Source organism: Mus musculus, chromosome 13, assembly GCF_000001635.26.
Source record: "Mus musculus strain C57BL/6J chromosome 13, GRCm38.p6 C57BL/6J".
Classification (NCBI taxonomy): Eukaryota; Metazoa; Chordata; class Mammalia; order Rodentia; family Muridae; genus Mus; species Mus musculus.
In genome coordinates this window covers 18760599-18783012 of record NC_000079.6, presented here as the reverse complement: position 1 = coordinate 18783012, position 22414 = coordinate 18760599, and the positions used below count along the sequence as shown (strand labels likewise).

Below are 22414 nucleotides of genomic sequence, written 5' to 3'. Positions count from 1 at the left end.
TGGCACAGCAGTAATGATTAAGGGGAACATGTCACCCTGCCACAGCTGTTAATCAGCTTAATACTAGTTAGATTATTGACATTCTTGTAATTACTTTTCCTAAGGCACATTTGAGCAAAATATATTTTATTTTAATTATGAGCAATCAAAAGCAAGTCCAATACTGAAAAAGAGTAATCATGGCTCTCTGCACACAGGTGTAAAGTAAGCAGAGAACATCCAATCACTCGTGAGGCCAAAGCCTAGCACTCACTACCCAAGCAACCCGCCACATGACCACTCCCCACATACCTTGCCATCCTCTGAACACACTCCCATGTGTTCTCCACTGTCATCCAAGCTAATTTGGTTTATCTTCACAGGACTCTATTAAAAACAAACAAAACATGGCATGTACCACTTTAGGAAAACATATTAATGATCAGGTGTCTTTGCTCTTTGTAAAACTGACATGACATGATTTATCAGCTTCATGAATTAAGGCATACTTTTTCTGAAATGAAAATGTTAACATTTCAAAAACATAAACCAAACAGAGCTATGTTTCTACATTCAGCATGAACTCAGAAAGCCACAATGTCCACAGGCTTTCCTTCACAGACTTGCAGCATAGGGAAATATTACTTCTCAGAATCTTTTCATCTGGTTTACTTCCTTTATACCCTTATTTTCTTTCCCTGTGAACATCTATTAAAAGAACAACAATAATAAAAAAGTAGAACTGGAAGTCAGCATATAAATCCATTTTTGCTTGTTTTAGTTTGTTTCACCAATCTGTTTGTTCCCTAGTGACTAAACAGATCAACATTTCATTTATAGTTTATGATTAATATTTCTTTAAGGATAGTTTATATTATGTTAATTAATTTTGTAATCCATAATTTTAAATAACTTTAAATTTAAGAATATCTCACTTTTGATACACTTTCTAAAAATTAAATATAACAAGTGCATTTCAAATTTCTACATAGCCAGTTGTTTATTTACTAAAATATTCATACTGGAGTTTTCTAATAAAGCCAAAGCTGAGTGACCACTGTCAGCATCAGACAATATCTTTTTCTGATTCCTAAATAGCTACAGCTTTCATGTACCTTCTACAAAGCTCTATAGCAGCAAGCCATAAGAAGGAAAGTGAGTCCACAGCAGTTAACAACAAAAGCACACAGTACAATTTAAAATTATCCCATTTGCTTCCTTGATGATAAAGGGAAATTCACAAAACCGAATGCTGAACCTTCAACAGGACAGTGTCTCACAGTCATTAAGGAAAGATCAGGGCACAACAAAACCTGCATACTGTACAAAGGCTACATCCTGACTGATTTCTGGGACAAATTCCTCAGTATTCTGGCTATAGAAACCTTTCACATCTGGATCCCTACATCACCACATAACATTTTGATAGGTCGTCTAAGAAAACTCATCTAGCTCTAAGAGTTCTGACATATTAGTCAAGAAAACAGTCACTGAGGACAGGACCCATCTCCCAAGAGAACAAACTGAAGCCCATGGGAGAGAACCATAGCAGAAGTAAGAGCAGACTTACAGTATCATGTGAGTGCAGAGTTAGCAAGGCAAATGAAAAGAAAGAGGAAGTCTGCCCTGGAAAAGCACAGAGCAGAGCATGGCTACCAAGCTGAGCCAAATTCTGAATGTCAGCATCATATAATTCTGGGGATAAGCAACTCCTCAAGTTGTCATCTTCTGTTCTGATCTGCCATTACACAAAATTCTATATCGACTTTACTCTTGGCAAGTATAAGCTAAACTGTCCATTAACTACCATCTGTGATGACTGGCTTAAAATATATCTCCACGGGTGAGTGTGGCCTACAACTTTTTCTTTCTCTGATGAATGATGCACTGCCCACAAATGACTATACAAATTATATTAGTAGGCCAGAGTAATGGCTCAGCCATTGAAAAGAATAGGGTTATAATGAAAACATCAAGATTATATCACTGAAAATTAAGTAAAATAAAATTTGTTCTCTCAGGCATAGTAACACATATCAAGGCTTTGAAAAACATATATGACTGTATTGGAAGACACAGAGAAAATATTATCTTCCCATTGCAGAAAATTCCAGAGGACAGTGTATTGTTCTACACCTACAAAACTAAATCCAAGTGCTGGATACAACCAACAAGTACCAAGCCTCCATTTTGAGGACTTTACGCAAGTTACATATTAAAACTATATTTTCATCCCATAGCATGCCAAGTTTTATATAGTCTCTCCCTGGATCCTTGTTACTAAAAGGGCCATAGCCTGTCCAAACAGTCTCTGAATCACACTTATTGTCCCCCAAATGGGGCATATGCTTTTTTTCTTTGAAGAAAGTGGTGAGCTAAGAAGAGGTGTCTCCATTTCACATAAGAAAAAAACGCATCTTCAGTTTCTATGTGTGACCCAAGCCCTACCAAGAAGCTAAGACATCCAACAGTATCTCAAGAGCAGATCAATCCAATTTACTGGGACATACCTTGCAGAAACTGCATTAATCCATTAAAAATACTACAGGGAAAAAATAATATTTACAGTGTATGACAATGCTCCCCTCCAATCTACTAGCAATAGACATCTTAAAACTTTCCTCTCAGTACTTCATGGGTCCTCCTCCAAAACTGACCAGGTATTAGGTCACAAAGCAAGCCTCAACAGATATAAAAAAAAAAAAATTGAAATAACACAATGTATCCTATCAGAACACCATGAATTAAAACTGGACTTCAAAAACAACAGAAATACTGGAAAACATAGACACTGGTAGAAATTGACCAACACTCTACTCAAAGATCTCTGGGTCAGGGAAGAAATAAAGAAAGAAATTAAAGACTTTGTAGAATTCAATGAAAATGAAGGCACAACATACCAAAATTTATGGGACACAAGGAAAGCAGTGCTAAGAGGAAAGTTCATAGCACTAAGCAACATCATAAAGAAATTAGAAAGTTCTCATATCAGCAATTTAAAAGTACACCTGAATCTCTAGAATAAAAAGTAGCAAGTATACCAAAGAGGAGTAGAAGACAGGACATAATCAAAATCAAGGCTGAAATCACTGAGTTAGATACCCCTGGTTTGCTGGTCCTGTGTTGTATAAGGAAGCAGCCTGAGCAGGCCCTAAGGAGCAAGCCAGTAAGCAGCTCTCCTCCGCGTCCTCTGTGTCAGCTCCTGCCTCCAGGTTGCTTCCCTGTTTGAGTTTCTATCCTGATTTCCTTTATTGATAAACAGAGATAAGGAAGTATAAGGCAAATAAACACTTTCCTTTCCAAGTTCTTTTAGACATGGTGTTTAGTCATTGTAGTATTAATCCTAACTAGGACTGATCATGGTTTCTAACTAAATTTGCCAGTCTATATCTTTTTATTCTTTTTTTTCAAATTACTTTTACTTTTTATAGTCCAGTCATTGCCCCTCTCCTGGTCTGCCCTCCCAAGGTTCCTCATTCTATTCCTCCTTTCCCTGTCTCCAAGAGAATGTCCTCACCCCTCCACCCTACAACCCCTGCCAGGCATCCTCACTCCCTGGGGCCTCAAGTCTCTCCAGGGTTAGGTGCTTCTCTCAGTGAGGCCAGAGCAGGCCGTCCTCTGCTGTACATGTGTCAGGGACCTCAGACCAGCTAGTGCATGCTCCCTGGTTGGTGGCTCAGTGTCTGAGAGATCTCAGAGGTCTGGATTAGTTGAGAGTACTGGTCCTTCTATGAGGTCACCCTCCTCCTCAACTTCTTTCAGCCTCTCCCTAATTCAACCACGTAGGTCCCAACTTCTGTTCATTAGTTGGGTGTGAATATCTACACCTGTCTCAGTCAGCTGCCTGTTGGGCCTCTCAGTAGACAGCCATGCTAGGCTCCTATCTGTAATCACACCACGACATCATTAATAGTGTCAGGCCTTGGAGCCTCCCCTTGAGATGGATCTCAAGTTGGGCTTGTCACTGGACTGACTTTCCCTCAGTCTCTTAACCATTTTTATTCCCACAGTTCTTTTAAGCAGGAACAATTCTGGGTCAGAGTTTTGACTGTGGGATGGCAACCCCATCCCTCCACTTGATGCCCTGTCTTTCTACTGGAGGTGAGTTCTACAAGTTTCCTCTCCCCACTGTTGAGCAGTTCATCTAAGGTTCCCCCCCCCCTTTGAGTCCTGAGAGTCTCTCACCTCCCAAGTCTCTAGTGCATTCTAGAGGTTCCCCCCTCACCCCTCCCAAATGGGATTGAGGCATCCTCACTTGGGCCCGTCAGCTTATTAACTTAATATTAAGTTCTATGGAATTTATCCTGGGCATTCTGTACTTTTTTTGGCTAATATACACTTATTAGTGAGTATATACCATACATGTCCTTTTGGGTCTGAGTAACCTCACTAAGGATAATACTTTTTACTTCCCTTTGCCTGTAAAACTCATGATATCCTCCTTTTTAAATAGCTGAATAGTACTCCATTGTGTAAATAAACCACATTTTCTGTATCCATTTTTCTGTTGTGTGACATCTGGGTTGTTTCCAACTTCTGGCTATTACAAATAAGGTCACTATGAGCATAGTGGAACAAGTGCCCCTGTGGCATGGTGGGGCATCTTTGGGGTATATTCCCAAGAGTGGTACAGCTTGGTCTTCAGGTAGATCAATTTCCAATTTTCTAAGGAAACTCCAGATTGATTTTCAGAGTGGTTATACCAGTTTGCAATCCCACCAGCAATGGAGGAGTGTTCCTCTTTCTCCATATCCTCACCAATATATGTTGTCACCTGAGTTTTTGATCTTAGATATCCTGATCTATGTGAGGTGGAATCTGGGTCATTTTGATTTGCATTTCCCTGATCACTAAGGACCTCAACAATAAAAGAACTTCTTGGAGAATCACCATCCCTGATCTTAAGCTGTACTACAGAGCAATAGTGATAAAAACTGCATGGTATTAGAACAGAGACGGACAGGTTGATCAGTGGAATAGAATTGCAGACCCAGAAATAAAACCATACACTTATGGACACTTGATCTTTGACAAAGAAAACAAAAATATTCAAAGGAAAAAAGAAAGCACCTTCAATAAGTGGTACTGGTCTAACTGGCAGTCTGTATGTAGGAAAATGAAAATAGATTCCTATTTGTCACCTTGCACAAAGCTCAAGTACAAGTAGATCAAGGACATCAACATAAAACCAGATACACTGAATCTAATAAAAGAGAAAGTGGGAAAAAGCCTTGAACTCATTGGCACAGGAGGAAATTTCCTAAACAGAACTCCAATGGTTCATGCTCTAAAATCAAAAATTGATAAATGGGACCTCATGAAACTGGAAAGCAAAGTACATAGTCAATGAGACAATTCGGCAACCTACAGATTGGAATAAAATCTTCACTAACCCCACATCCGATAGGGGGCTAATATCCAAAATATATAAAGAACTCAAGAAGGTGACCTCCAAAAAAGTAAACAGCCCAATCAAAAAATGGGGTATAGAGCTAAACAGAGAATTCACAACATAGGAATCTCCAATGGTGGAGAAGCACTTAAAGAAATGTCAACATTCATTCTAAAAAAACAAAAACAAAAACAAAAAACGTTAGCACAGAGCAAAGCTCAGTCTCCTAAAGACTGCATACGACTAGCAAGTGCATCCTTACGTGACAGAGGCACAGTGCATTTTTCCATGGGAAGTATCTCTCCACATGCAGCATGTCACTGTATGAGAAGTCATCTCTCCATGGGAAGTGTGTGTCTCTGTGTGATACATGCCTCCATATGAAGCATCTCTCCATGGGAAGTGTGTCTCTGTGTGATACATGCCTCCATATGAAGCATCTCTCCATGGGAAGTGTGTGTCTCTGTGTGATACATGCCTCCATATGAAGCATCTCTCCATGGGAAGTGTGTGTCTCTGTGTGATACATGCCTCCATGTGAAACATCTCTCCATGGGAAGTGTGTGTCTCTGTGTGATACATGCCTCCATGTGAAGCATCTCTCCATGGGAAGTGTGTGTCTCTGTGTGATACATGCCTCCATGTGAAGCATCTCTCCATGGGAAGCGTGTCTCTGTGTGATACATGCCTCCATATGAAGCATCTCTCCATGGGAAGTGTGTGTCTCTGTGTGATACATGCCTCCATGTGAAACATCTCTCCATGGGAAGTGTGTGTGTCTGTGTGATACATGCCTCCATGTGAAGCATCTCTCCATGGGAAGTGTGTGTCTCTGTGTGATACATGCCTCCATGTAAAACATCTCTCCATGGGAAGTGTGTGTCTCTGTGTGATACATGCCTCCATGTAAAACATCTCTCCATGGGAAGTGTGTGTCTCTGTGTGATACATGCCTCCATATGAAGCATCTCTCCATGGGAAGTGTGTGTCTCTGTGTGATACATGCCTCCATATGAAGCATCTCTCCATGGGAAGTGTGTGTCTCTGTGTGATACATGCCTCCATATGAAGCATCTCTCCATGGGAAGTGTGTGTCTCTGTGTGATACATGCCTCCATGTAAAACATCTCTCCATGGGAAGTGTGTGTCTCTGTGTGATACATGCCTCCATATGAAGCATCTCTCCATGGGAAGTGTGTGTCTCTGTGTGATACATGCCTCCATATGAAGCATCTCTCCATGGGAAGTGTGTGTCTCTGTGTGATACATGCCTCCATATGAAGCATCTCTCCATGGGAAGTGTGTGTCTCTGTGTGATACATGCCTCCATATGAAGCATCTCTCCATGGGAAGTGTGTGTCTCTGTGTGATACATGCCTCCATATGAAGCATCTCTCCATGGGAAGTGTGTGTCTCTGTGTGATACATGCCTCCATATGAAGCATCTCTCCATGGGAAGCCTATTTAACTGTGTTCAGAGCCTCTGAAAAGGCTTCAGATTTCCTTTTAGAGTCCTATGCTTTATTCTTAATAAAAGCCTTGATGGAACATAAGCATCTTTTCTTTACTCCTCATGTTCACAATCCATCCTCACTTATAAAGTACATAAAAATAGGCAAAATTGTCTTAAGTAAGAGGATCATGAAAGAAAGCAGAGATCCAAAACTTTCCCCCCTGTAGAGGGCAGGGTAATGAAAAAGAGACAGCTCTGAGGACTGCCCATATGCTACTTCCATGGACTAGTAGCATGTCTACTTTGTGACTGTATTACACCATTTACATACTTTTCTTTTTATAATTTTAGAATAGAATGAAAGTAACGATTTTCATCATGCCACCACCATTATACATCTACCATGCATTATTCTCCATATTGTAAAAAGTTACATTTCAGAAATAAGCATTAATTTTTCCATTTATAATTTAAAAAGTGTTTTAAAATGACTGGGATGATCATCTTTGGTGGGTTATTTCAAGGTTTGGTCTTTGCCTTTTCTTTTGTATTTATGTTTGCCAAAATGATTACCAGACTACTCAAACATTCTAGTTGTACTTGAATTATCTATATTTTCAAAAAGCCGCTGCTTTGAGCGTGATAAACGTAAATAGCACTCAATTACATTTTCAGCACACAACTGTTTATTTGCAAAAATGAAAACATGTACACAGTAGTATGCTGCAATATGAATATCTGCCTGTCGTTTTCTGTGGTTAGCCACATCAGACACTTCTCAGTTGCAGTGCCTCTTCTGCAGCAGCAATACTCATGCTGCACTGCCTTTTCCTCTGCATTGCAGCAGCAATACTCATGCTGCACTGCCTTTTCCTCTGCATTGCAGCAGCAATACTCATGCTGCACTGCCTTTTCCTCTGCATTGCAGCAGCAATACTCATGCTGCACTGCCTTTTCCTCTGCATTGAAGCAGCAATACTCATGCTGCACTGCCTTTTCCTCTGCATTGAACCGCTTCTCCCAGTGACGGCTCAGAACATGAAGATGCCGATGAGACATTCAAGGGTGGGGAGGCTCAAGGTGTTAGTTACCACATTCCCAAGTCCCCTCCTTCATGGGCTGAGTGGCCTGTCAGCTGAAGAAGGGGCTGTGGGGATGCAGCATTTGTGCACCCTCACCCAGGAAGAGGCAGCCTTCTCCAGGACAGCGCTGCCTTTGAATAAACGTGACCCGGTAAGTGGCCCTATCAATTCACCGGCTTATCAAGCTGGACTGCACTGGAATAGATTCTCTGTTATAGATACGCCAGGAATAGTCACAATGCTCCCAAAACTTGGCTGTGGATTTTAAATGTTTTCAATTTTACTAATTTCTTAGTAATTGTCACTCTATGCCTTAGAAAAAAATCTTGATGGTCTTACTCCAATTTCCTGACATATTAATGCATTGCTCAATATTATTCATTCATTCATTATACAATGAAGTATTTTCTAATTAACCTTTTCCATAATCTAAGACAAAATATCCAACTACTTATTAATTATTTTCTTTTTTTAAAATAAAGTCACATTTTATTCTGCTTCAAATCTAAGGATGGCAGTACGTTGCTGAGGTCCCCTTTTCTGTATAGAATACATTCCAAATGCCTAGAGGAGGCCTGAAAATGCTAACAGTACTGAGCTCTATCTAGAAATAACAGGGAAGAGAAGGTTCATCTGACAGCCAAAATGGCTACAGAGCAACTAAGTGGTGGGTAGAATAAAATGTAACATATGGTAGGGTTAACTCATGCTCTAGGTGACACAACAAGATGTCTTCATGCTCAGAATGGTGCACACTTTACATTTTGTGATGTTCTTCTGGAATCCCAACTTAATGTTTAGACCAACAATTCTCAACCAATGGGTCACAGCCACTTTTGGGAGGAGTCACCCAAGACTGTTGGAAAACACAGATATTTATTTTATGATTCATAACAGTAGCAAAATTATAGTTACGATGTAGCAATAGAAATAATATTATGGTTAGGGACCACCACAACATGATAGACTGTATTAAAGGGCCGTAGCATTATGAAGGTTGAGAACCATGGCTTTAGATAGACTGTTGGCCATGAGCAACTGAACCCGTGGAAAGCAAAGTCTAACAGAAGACTCACCTCATCATGAACCCTGGTGTAATCCCACTTGTTTACACAATGTGCTCTGTGTAGTTACATGACTTTCTTTGTAACTTTCAGTACCATAGTTATTGTTGGCATTGGGGCCTCCCAAACCTATGACATCACATAGGCGAAAGCGTGACCTGCAGACCTGCTGCCAAGACAACAGGCACCATATTCCCAGAATCCACTTGTCTCACCTCCCACCTTTACCTGTGTTACGTCATTTTCCATATAAATATGGAGAATGCCCCTCCCTTTCTCTGTCTTTCCCCCTTCTTTTACTGCTGCCGCCTCCCCCCCTCTCTCCCAATAAACCTCTTACACGTTAAACTGCTTTGGCCTGGGGTGCTGTGTTCAGATGTGAGCTGCTATTTTAACACAACAGTTATAAATAGTTCATATTCTCTATTTTAGGCCTGTATTTTGACTGTGAAATGTCCCCTGCAGGCCCATGTGCTTCAACATTGGTTCCTCAGCTGTTGGCACTGTTTTGAGGAGGCTGTGGAACCTTCTGGACATAAGAACTACAGGTAAAGTGTCATTGAGGTAGACTCAGGATTATAAGCTCCCCCTTTACTTCTGATTGGCTCCACACAACAAGCTGCTCTCTTTTCTATGCTTCCCCAAATGAAGGACTGTATTCTCTCTGCATTGTGAGCCAATATAAACAGACCTCTAGGAAGCTGCTTCTGGTAGGTGCTTGTCACAGTTTTGAGAAAAGGAGCTCAGGAAAGCCTCTGTATATATATATTTTTTAACTATGACATTTATATTATTTAACTACTATCCATAGATACTTACTGTTTATCCAACCATTAGTGATTTTAAAAGTTTTCAAATTTTCACAATACAAGCATAGTTTTGTACATATCTCCTTGAGGTTAAAATAAATTTATACTTATTTTATATTCCCTATAATTTGGTGTTTCAGGGGGTTTAGCAGTTAAAGCTTCCATTAACTTTAAAATGCAATCAAAATGACATATTTCTACTTGTCTGTTTCTCTGCCTTAACTGCACTGTTGTGCTTCTGCTGTCCTCATGCTTAGTTTGAGCCTGGCTTTTATGTAGCGGTTCTGTCCACATAATCTGGATGCAGAGTACTTCCAGAGACTCTGGAAGGAGGAGGCTGCTAACACTGAACATAGACAGGGCCTTGCATACACTGAGCAAGCACTGCACCATTGAACTACAGCTCTAGCCCTTGCTTCTTCAAGACAAAGTCTTGTTACATCGTCCACCCTGGCCTTAGCCTTATAGTCCTCCTGCCTCTACCTCCTGAGTTAGGTACTATAGCACTTGTCCCTAGGTTTTAGAATGTTTGATCACTCCGCTTTTATCCTGTATGACATTGCTCATATTCTTTACTCTTTTACTCCCAGAGTTACATGCTGTCTACTCTAGCTTCTCAGTGAGTGCCTTTATATGATACCTGAATTGTGTTTCTATGAAAAGATCAAATGGAAAAGTACTGGCTCATTTAGAAAGTGAGGTATTTATTTGATCTATGATCTAAAGTAAGAATTCAGATATCTGATAGTTCTTGGGTTACTTAAAACAAAATTGAAAGAGGAGAGCTAGTACATCTACCAGCAACAACTATATATTCTTAAACTCCACAAGCAAGAATCTAGACTGATTTCCTCACTATGATAGCAAAACTTTAATTTAAGAGACTGCTGTAGATTGATGTTTACCCTCATCATACAGAAAGAAGAAGGGTTGTCGCTTGTTGCATCTGAAGTTTTCTTTAGAAGAGATTTTGAAGAAATGTGAAATTTTGATTCACTAAAATCAAAAGCAGTCAACTAAAAAAGGAAAGACTACAAATAAAAGGTTATGAGGTTATGAACTATCAAATTTACTAAAGAATCAATTCACCCCTAAGAACTAAAACAATGAGTGTGTTTATATACGGGAGCAGCAATGAGTTTTAAAGTACCTAGTTGGTTGATGAAACAAAAATCACAATCCAAATTTGAAAGCCCTTCTAAAAGATATTTTAAAATATGAATTAGAATCATTTAAAATATATATTCCCAGTTAAACCAAGAAAAGTTGCTTTCTCTGGCCAGTTTTTTCTTGAATGAGGCTGAGAAATGGAAGTTATTTAAATTTCCAGAAGCAAGCAATCTAAGTAATTATAAATGATAAAAATAAAATAAACACTTTGAAGTATCATTCATTAAAGTATCTGGCTTTCTCCAAGATATGACTGACATTTGTCCTGGCTTCTGGGAAGCAATGTGTCACAGCTGCTGAGGGCTGACAGAGCAGGGGAGCAGCCCCACTTGGTAATGGGGAGGCTGGCACACCAAACAAGAAAGCGATCTAACCTGGAGGCTGAGATGCTAAAGCCTTCACAGCTCACACTCCACTCTATCTCCCCGTCAGCTCACATCCATAGCAGGAGTGTACCACATACAACTCGGGACAAGGAAGTTCTGCAGCTGCAGCTGCCCCAGGCGGTGGCTATTGACTTTTGGCTGATGTTTTGACATGGGTCTCTTCTGTGTGTCTTAAGTGTTTGCTTTTGTTTGTTTGTTTGTTTTCCTATTGCTGGAATAAAATGCATTGACAAAAGTGACTTAAGGAATAAAGGATTCATTTTAGCTCGCAACTCAAGGTAGCCGCTCATGGCGGGGAAGTCGGAACAGCAGGAATCAAGCAGCTGGTCACACTGTGTCCACAGTCAGAAGCAAGCACTCTGCCCTTCCACAGCCCGGGTCCCAGCAGGGAATGGTGCTATACACGGTGGGCAGGTATCCTCAGTTCAATCAACACAGTCAAGATGTCCCACAGGCACGCCCTGAAACTGTCTTCCAGATGATTCAACTGTAGAGCTGGTAACTAACACTAGCCACTGACCACTGTAATAAACATTCCCAGTGTATGCCTTTACCCACTCACTAAATCAGTGATGAGCAGGCATGTAAGTCTGCAGGAACATGCTCATGAATCTCGGTCTGGCCTCTCTAGGTAAGGATTTACCAGTAGTCACAAACCTTACCATATTTTTAAGTATGTGTTTATTATTTACATAATTAGAGAGAGAAATTCACAGATAGTAGCACTGAATATATATTTCTTCTTTAAAAGATATCATCAAGAGTAAGGGCCTGGAGAGATGCCACAGTGGATAAAGTGATTGTATGATGATCAAAGTTTAGATCCCAGAACCCACATAAAGGCTGTGAAGGCACACAGGAGCCCTCCTGCAATTCCCTGTGCTTAAGAAAGCAGACAAGATTCTCCAGCAACCTAGCTAAACCAAACTAAGCTTATCAATGAGCTATAGGTTCAACTGAGAGACCCTGCCTGAATGAATAATGTGGAAAGAGATCAAAGAGGAATTATGTCAACGGGAAGTCTCCAAGTGTATGAGCACCTACACACATGCAAAGATCTGCATGAACATGCATGTACATCACACCTACATACAAACTAGTATTACTAAGTTTTGTCTATGTTTTGCAAATTTTCTAAAAGTATTTATAGTATGTGCTTACACAAAGATAAACATCTTTAAAACCTGGCTAAGTATGCTGGGCATGGTGGCCCACGCCTTTAATCCCAGCACTCGGGAGGCAGAGGCAGGCGGATTTCTGAGTTCGAGGCCAGCCTGGTCTACAAAGTGAGTTCAGGACAGCCAGGGCTACACAGAGAAACCCTGCCTCAAAAAAACAAAACAAAACAAAAACAAAAAACAAACAAACAAACAAACAAACAACCTGGCTAAGTAGAAAACTGATCAAAACACCAGAAAGTAAATCATCGTTAGTTTTCATCAGCATCACCAGGGAAGAAACTACTACACAGCTAATGTTGGTGATCACCAATACCATCCCCAGTCACACAACAATCCTGTAGCATGTAAGAAACAACAAACAAAACAAGAGCTGCAAACATCAGTAAGTGGCTGCACCCAGCGTTAGCATCCATCATCATCCCTCTCACAAGGGAACAAAGGTCTGGCATTCTTGTGCCAGTTCCACAACTGCAAACAGTAGAACCGAAGGCTGGCAATGCCCACAAACTCAGGCAAAGCCCCAGAAGTAAAACCAAAGGCTGGCGATGCCCACAAACTCAGGCAAAGCCCCAGAAGTAAAACCAAAGGCTGGCGATGCCCACAGACTCAGGCAAAGCCCCAGAAGTAAAACCAAAGGCTGGCGATGCCCACAGACTCAGGCAAAGCCCCAGAAGTAAAACCAAAGGCTGGCGATGCCCACAAACTCAGGCAAAGCCCCAGAAGTAAAACCAAAGGCTGGCGATGCCCACAGACTCAGGCAAAGCCCCAGAAGTAAAACCAAAGGCTGGCGATGCCCACAGACTCAGGCAAAGCCCCAGAAGTAAAACCAAAGGCTGGCGATGCCCACAGACTCAGGCAAAGCCCCAGAAGTAAAACCAAAGGCTGGCGATGCCCACAGACTCAGGCAAAGCCCCAGAAGTAAAACCAAAGGCTGGCGATGCCCACAGACTAAGGCAGAGCCCCAGAAGTAAAACCAAAGGCTGGCGATGCCCACAGACTCAGGCAGAGCCCAGAAGCAGAAGACTCTATTCCTTCCAAACGGGACAATTTCATCCCTTTTAGTTAAGAGCACAGAAAAGGGAAATGCCATATCTAAAGACATATTTTGGGTACATATTTCCAAAGACAGGATGCTGGAACAGACACAGAAAAAGAAGAGGGACCAAAGGAAAACAAGCCAGAGGAAAATGGACTCAGCTGTGCGAAATTTCCATTAGCTACAATTTTATTCCTAATGGAGACACATTTGGAATTCTGGACAATATAAGTGAGTTTGTTCAAAAATCAATAATGTCAAGCTGACACTACAGAACATACAAAAATGTTTCCTTAATGGAATAAAAAGAGAAGTCCAAGTAAACAGGAGGGGGCAAGGACCAGAACAAACCAAATCTAAGTCCACTACATGTGGTGCCAAGTTCTTAAAGAAAAGGCAAAATTACTAACAAGTACACCTCATGGGACAATCAATTACCTAACATAAAATACTTGAAATGAATACACTTGGTATGGATTATGCCCATTCTTCAATTAGGAATAAATCCTTGGTCATTTCAAAAGCTGCTTTTAATGGTGTTCTTAGTGGCAACCGTGTCCCCAGACACTCCTCGTCATCCCACCTTAAGCTATTCGTCCCCTAACAGTGAACCTAAGAAATCAATCTGCTAATGTATAATTTGTAAGGCTCCTTTGACTAACAAATGGATAATTGATCCCTTCACAAACACTGCATCCCCACAGCCACTGAGTGGAATGAATAGGAAAAGAAGACAGGCCTTCATTCTCCTGCTCTCAGAGGCACCCAGCATCCTCATGGTTACCAGGGACGTTCACTTCCCTTTAGTCACAGTCAGTGAGGAGTTCACACTTGAACTCCATATGTGAAAAGCAAATGTCCCTACTTTCCTAGTTGGGAAAAGCTCACCTTACTGGTTGTTTTTACTGCTGATACATCCTGTAGATAAGATCTCTATGCAGACTTCACTAGCCCAGGAGAGCATGCCTGACTATATGTGCTCTCAAAATACACCCAACAAAAACTACATTTATTTTCTCACCAATTTACTTTAAAGCCATAAAAGCCCAACTTTAATGATAAAGTTGCAAACCTCGGGTACCAACAGACTTCATCTCAAGCAGCAATGCCTTCTTTGTTCCAAGATGGGTAAGACATTTAACAGGGGAAAATCTTGAAGTGACAGATATTATGTGACTATTTCCAGAAAAGATCCAAATACAGGCTAAAAAGAAGAGAAAATGTAAAACAGCAGTCAGCTGTTTCTTGAGGAAATCCATACATTTACTGTCACCCAGCCTCTTGTCCCAGAGTCACTCATGTGCATCTGGGCAGCTGGCTGCTGTCCCTGCCTCCAATGCCAGCTCCCCCCCCCCCCCCCAATCCCCAAGCAAGTCAGAGGATAAAATCGTCAGGACCTGTGGCTAGCTGGTTGACTCTGTCACAAATACTCTTCCTGACCACTGTAGCTGGCTGCTTGCTTTGTAACAAATGCCCCTGCTGACTAATGATAGTCACGTTTTATACTTAGAGACACAGCTGAACAAAAGAAGAAAAAGCAGAAGGAGCCTTTGTTATGTGTGGCCCACTGACAGAGCAGACACGTTTACCAGCTCGCCAGGTCCACCTCCACCAAAAGGTTATGAAAACATGAACCCACTAAATACTGTTTGGGAGAAATTACTTAATGACATTTAGATCTCGTGCTTCTTCATTATGAAAAACGGGGAAAGCTGCAGATCCCAAAGTAGCATTCGTGACAAGTAAGAGCGAAGTTGAAAATACCCTATGGTTCTACTCTGCTTTTATAATATTGACTGATCTTGAATGATGAATGTTACAGATGTTACATTTAAGAGGATTTTTAAAGGTTTTCAACAACTTAAGGCACCATTCTTCCAAGGAATACAATGAGTGATGCTCCCTTCCATTCCTTAGGTTCACTGCCACACACAAGAGGTCCGCGTGAATGTGGCCAGCAAGGCTGCTCATGGAAACATCTCCAGCACTGTGCACATTAAAGTCCGATGCCCTTCAGTGCACACGAGCCCCCAGCACCGGACTCTCTCCTGCACTGGCTTCTACTTACCTATCCCCTCATTTCCTTACTGCCATCTCAGTGAGCTTCCCAGGCTCCGTCTGGGCTATATAGTATCTCACCTGCCTCTCAATTATCAGAACTCACCCTGTTCCAGCTCTGGCTTCATCAGAGTCCAGTGCTTACAAACCGCTCTACAGCTCTCAGTCAGCATGCCACTTGAGAATCAGACCCTTCTAGATGCTCACTCCCTAAATGACCTCTGTCTATTTAGACAGCCCAGTCCAACGTTCCCTCACATAGACCAAGACACTAAATCCTAACATCTCTATCACTTCATAGCAGTTTTAGCAGTCTTGATTTTGAACTGTCCTTTTAAACTCAGCATCTTTGAATGCACCAAGCACAGCCTCCTTCTTTTCTCCCACCTAGAAAATCTCTGCCCTGAGTCAAAGCAGGATTACTTCATTGAAGTAAGTCTTTTTTAATACAAAGGAAACAACGTAATACATTGCCCTTTGCCATTTTCATTATGTTTTCTTTTGGTTGAGCCTCCTCCTGCACACACACACACACACACACACACACACACACACACACGCACACGCGCGCGCGCCTCCCTTCTTGTATGTTTCTACCCTGAATCCGCTCTCCTTTCCACTTCCCTGTTACATGTATTCAGTTAATTTTCCCATTCCCCTTCCTTAAAACTTTTTTCTCCCTCTCAGGGACCCCACACTAACTCCTACATGATGATATACTGATGAAGATTAGAAACTAGGATTCAAATATTTAAAATGCAGTATTTATTTTTCTAATCTTGGGTTACTTCATTTGCTATTTTCCAGATATAGCCATTTTCCCAGAAATGAAAACCTTCCTTTCTTTTTGGCTGAATAAATTTCACAAGACACAGATGTCATCCTCATTATCACATTCCCATTACCTGCTTATCTCTTGAGAGACATCTATGTTATTTCCATGTGCTCAGTGCTCATGATAAAGTATCGATAAACACAGAGAGGTGTGTGTAGACATCTCTGTGGGAAGACAGAGTATTCTTTGAGTTTTGCACAGTACTGTTAGAGCTGAACCATAGCTTTAAAGGCTCAATGAGCATCAGGTAGGAGAATCAGTCAGTCTGAAAACAACTAAATAACAGACAAAGGCCTCGTGAAACAGACAAACAACTAAATAACAGGCAAAAGCCTGTAAAACAGACAAACCACTAAAGAAGATAGGGAAACAAGCAATCTGGTTACAATGTTCTTTTCCTAAATCTCTTCTTTAAAAGTTTTAGAGACTGATCAAACCTCAAAAAACTTTAAGAGAAAAGTCTAACCTCTGATATGCTTGTGGCTCTTGCAGAACCCAAACTGTCAAAGCTACAAGCGGGGCTTGAATAGCTGACAAAACTGACAGTCACTATAGCCATCACATCCCCGTAACACTAACTCTACTTCACAGTTCAATAGGAATATGCACAAGAAATGTGCTGTGAGGTCTTCCTCTTTAACCTTGAGTTGGGAACCTGAAGACATAATGGCTTGTAACCCAAGCTGCTGTCCTACAGATGGAGAGAGGGGCTTTGTCAGTAATGATTCCTTCCACACTGAGAAAGAACGAGAAAGCTCAGAGAGCAGCACAACTATCCCAATGACATAAAAGTGAAATCACTCTATTACAATGTACTTTCCACTTTGAACAAACAGAAGAGGTAAGTGACAAAATATGGTAGGGCTGATGATGGTAGCTTACATTTTCAATGTTCACTGAGTAGTGGGAACATTCCCTTCACTCCATAGCCAAGCACTCATGGTCACTATTAACTTATGCTTTCAAAAGCTCACTCTTACTTATATAAGCAAAGCTCATCGGAACCGAAAAGTGCCTGAGAAATGACGGAGCAGGACAAACCCAGAACATGAATTCCTCCACCCTAACTGTGAATGGCAGCCTGCCTCTCATGGAAGGTGAAGTCAACTGCACTCTACCAAGATCTCAGGAACAGCATGCCATACTGAACCGTAGGCAATGTTCCCCCCGTGGCTTCTAGGCTTGATAGGTCACCATGACCATCCTCAACCGTAAAAAATAAGTGTCAATAATACAGAGAGGTTAAAATGCATAGAGTTCACTGTTTACATACAAACCTCCCAGCAGCCCAAAGTAGTTCTTCTTGTCAAGGTAAAAATGCTGCTTAATAGGAAACATCTGATGTGTGCTCTGCCTCCTTCGCATGCTGCTGTGTGTGGTGTGTGCATGTGTGCTTGTCTTGGCCTGTGGAAGGCAGACACAAACACTGGATGCCTGCCTCAATTAGCTCCTACCTTACTTGAGATAGGGCCTCTCACTGAACCCAGCCAGCAAACCAGAGGGTCCATCTGCACCACGTTCTTGCCAGAGCTGAGGTTACAAGCACACACTGCTATCCCCAGCTTTTCCACAGATACTGGGGTGAAAACTCTGTCCTCAAACTTGTGCAGCACCTTTTGTGCCATCTTTGAGTCTTTCTCATATTATTTTTAATTAGACATTTGTATGTGACCAGCCTATTTTAACTACTTAAAAACCAAATCACCTGATTAGAAAATAATTGTCCACAACCTGAGCTTGAACAAATATCCTTCATAAAACATGAAAAGCCAAAAGTCATGTAAAAATGAAAGGAATGAAAAGAAGCTTTGAACAGAAGTTCTCCTGCCTGAAAAGAATATAACTCTGCCCTTTTATGTCATTCGATCACTGCTTGATTGACTGCTTGATTGCTTGCTTGATTTTCAGTTTTCGTATCATAACGAGGACTCTACCACTGACTACATTCCCAGCCCTCATTGCTATCTTAGCTAATTGTTGACCTTAAATTATCACCACGCATGAGAATGCTTAAAAGGCTTTTGCTGAGCACCAAAATATCCTAAGTATTGTTTTTCTTAAGAATCTCCTCTACTCAAGACTTTTTAACTACCTTCCCTATCCCCTGTAAGGAAACATGACTAGATGTGACTACTGTAACCTTGGAAGGCTAGAGGCTCCCTGGGCCTCTAAAACCTTAGGCTGCTGTCTCTATCCAGTATCCAAGACTAAGAGCTTGTGACCATATCTGAAAAAAGGCTCCGACTTTACAGCTGTGCACTGCCAGGACACTGCAACCTCTGCAGAGCTGGGGCACAGAGTGGCCTTTCTGCCTGCAGGGGACTTATTAGATGATGTTCTTGGTCTAAATCCTAACAACCTTTAAAAGAAAAGACCGGATCTGGAAGGGATTGGCCTCTAAGGAAGTCATGTACTGCTGATCCCTAGACCTGCCTGCCTCCTGTGAAATTGCATCTTTTGCTCATCAGGCTGAAGCATTAACAGCAGCAGAAGGCTGGCTTGCACACAACACCAGACAGTAAGTAACCATACACTACACAGACATTCACCATTTGGGCACAGATTGCTTCAAGGAAAAGAATACAGTCTACAATGATAAAAGCACGTGGCCTTGTCCTTCTTAAACTAAGAAAACGTGGCATGCTGTTCAGCGTGAGATCCCCCTGCAGGTACCCTCTGCTGCAGGTGCCCTCTGCTGCAGGTGCAGGAAGAGCAGGGCAGCACCTGGACCTTATCTTCTCCGGCACCTACAGTCTTCACAGCCACATCCTACTGCTCTGAGACAATATTAAGTGTCCTAACAACTCAGTTGAAGATCTTGGACAACCTGATTCTAGTCTCACCATGGTACCTTGAATGGTTGCCTGCAACACTACATCTAAGATAAGAAGGAACACTAAATGGCCCTGCTACAGAAGTCAAGAGTGAGCCAGGAAGCAATATAAGGAACAAATAAAGCTTTTCTTCCGGGCATGCACTCTGTCAATAAAGAATTGCTGAGTCCATCCCATGTGTGCTCTGGGTTACCTCATTCAAGATGATATTTTCTAGTTCCATCCATTTACCTAAGAATTTCATGAAGTCATTGTTTTTAATAGCTGAATAGTACTCCACTGTGTAAAAGTCGGTATTAGCCCAAAAGCTCAGAATACCCAAGATACAACTCACAGACCACATGAAGCTCAAGAAGAAGGAAGACCAATGGATGCTTCAGTCCTTCTTAGAAGGCAGAACAAAATACTCATGGGAGGAAATATGGAGACAATGTGTAGAGCAGAGATTGAAGGAAAGGCCATTCAGAGACTGCCCCACCTGGGGATCGATCCCATATACAGTCACCAAACCCAGACACTTTTGTGGATGCCAAGAAGAGCTTGCTGACAGGAGCCTGATAGCCATCTCCTGAGAGGATCTGCCAGAGTCTGACAAATACAGAAGCAGATGTTCACGGCCAACCACTGGACTGAGCAGGGGCGGGCCCAGGGGAGGACTTAAGGAAAGAAATTAAGGAGCTGAAGGGGTTTGCAACCCCATAGGAAGAACAACAATATCAACCAACCAGACCCCCACCTCTCGGAGCTCCCAGGGACTAAACCAACAAAAGAGTACCCATGGAGGAACCCATGGCTCCAGCCACATATGTAGCAGAAGATAGCCTTGTTGGTCATCAATGGGAGGAGAGTCCCTTGGTCCTGTGAAGGCTTGATGCCCCAGTGTAGGGGAGTACCAGGGCAGGGAGGCAGAAGTGGGTGGGTGAGTGACTATCCTCATAGAAGCAGGTAGATGGAGAGGGGAGAGGGGGTTTTCAGAGGGGAAACTGGGAAAGGGGATAAGATTTGAAATGTAAATAAAGAAAATATCCAATAAAAACAAAGAATTGCTGAGAACAAGCCTGTGATCCTTATAACTTGAATGCCACTTTGAACAGATAACCATTTACTCTAAATATAAATTACTTGAATGGTGACTTATAATGTGTAAAGCATTGTAGAAATTGTTATTTTAATTGAGCAAATATTTTCCTTGCTCATACACAAAGCCACTGAAAATATAAAAGAAAGAATAACAAAAAAGGAAGGCTGTCCTAGTTAGGGTTTTACTGCTGTAAACAGACACCATAACTAAGGCAACTCTTATAAAGGAAAACATTTGATGGGGTTGGCTTACAAGTTCACAGGTTCAGTATATTATCATCAAGCCAGGAAGCACAGCAGCATCTAGGCAGGCATGGCACTGGAGGAGCTGAGAGTTCTACATCTTCATCCAAAGTTTCCCCAAGCAGTTAGGAGGAGGCTCTCAAGGCCCACCCCCACAGTGACACACTTCTTCTAACACACTTTTCCAACAAAGCCATACCTCCTAATAGTGCCACTCCCTGGGCCAAGCATATTCAAACTACCACAAAGGCTGTCACCAAGTAGTTGCAACAAGTTATGAAGGAAACGAACTTGTAATGATTTGATTTAACAAAACAGTAACTATTACTAAATACCCTACATGACATGAGCAGAATTTAAGGAAAAGAATAGACAAATTGGGTCTGCCTTTGAGGAGTCTGTGGAGTGCTAGCACTTTGGGCCTCTCTGCAATAATTTAACACATTACTTTCCAGATCAACTTCGATCAACTGAATCAGAGGGGGGTGCACTCTACTTACCTGTCATCATATTGCTGGAAAATATGGACAATGTTTGACACAAGGAACAAGAAGCAATTACTAAATGAATATCAAATACATATTCCTCTACCTGTAAAAATTAAGGGCAATGTCACAGGGAAGATGGGACAAGCTTTCTATCCAGAGGTAGCAACAGCATGTGCTACAATAAAGAACACTGTGACAACCAACTGTAAGTCCTGCTCTACCCAGAAGGGCAGCTGTATTGCACTGGAATCTGGAGGCCACCTGTTTGCTTTTGGTGAAAAGCCCAGTGGCACTTTGAGAAGATTCCTTGGGCAGCTGTGAGAAGGATGGATTTGCAGAGACATAAGACAGGGAGATCAGTTGGGCTTTACTGCAATAACCCATGTGAGACTCAATAAAAGCTTGAACAAGGGTGGTAGCAATTTGAGAAACTGGTAAAGGGGAGAACACGATAAAAGGATCATGGGGAGAATAGACAGAGAACAATGGAGCGATGGCAGGGATGATGCCAGAGATGAAAGCAAACACTGGGGGGGGGGGGGGTGCAGAAAAAACAGAGCCTTCTGAAGGGATGACTTACCAGTGGCCTAGGAAAGGCTATTCTTTGCATTTAGGCAAAGAGTGATTTTGTTTTTCTTCTTCTTCAGCAATTATATAAAAAAGAATGAGGCATTGCCTGTAGACTCTCTACATTCCAGGGGGAAAGAGCATTCCCTGTCATATTAAAAGGTCTGCCCCTTTAGCAGGCCCCTTTTGACAGCAAAGCTGCTAGCCTAAGGAGCCAGAATTCAGTGCAGACAGCATGGTGCTGCTCCTTCAACTCCAACAGTAACCTGCAGTGGCATCTTTTTGTTTTGTTTTGTTTTCGAGACAGGGTTTCTCTGTGTAGCCCTGGCTGTCCTGGAACTCACTCTGTAGACCAGGCTGGCCTCAAACTCAGAAATCCGCCTGCCTCTGCCTCCCAAGTGCTGGGATTAAAGGTGTGCCCGGTTTCTGCAGCGGCATCATGTTGTGCACATACCACTCAATCCAGATGAACTGGGTTGTTTAAGTAAGAAGTGTGAATAGGAATAATCAAAAACTAGTTTTAATTGTCCTCATGAGTATGGAGAAAGGGGGACATAGTGTTGTGGAGTTTACCGCGTTACTACGGCAGTTAATCTACAGGGTGTGCCACACCACAGCCAGGTACTAAGTTTTTCTCTTTTTTCCTCCAGAACCATTCAGCCAAGTCATGTTTTTTCCTAAGAGTAAGACAACAGAAATGAGTTGCCACCCTTCGGAATCTACAAATATGAAAGTATAAAGAAGATATCGCCGCTGT

General features: G+C 41.8%; 1 protein-coding gene across 1 annotated transcript in view; it reads right to left on the bottom strand.

Annotated features, from left to right (window-relative positions):
- Vps41 (VPS41 HOPS complex subunit) overlaps window positions 1–22414 on the bottom strand; it is a 149520-nt gene that overhangs the window by 83799 nt on the left and 43307 nt on the right. The window contains exon 5 of the mRNA NM_172120.4: window positions 292–366. Coding sequence (NP_742118.3) covers window positions 292–366 — 75 coding nt within the window. The remainder of the gene's footprint in view (window positions 1–291; window positions 367–22414) is intronic.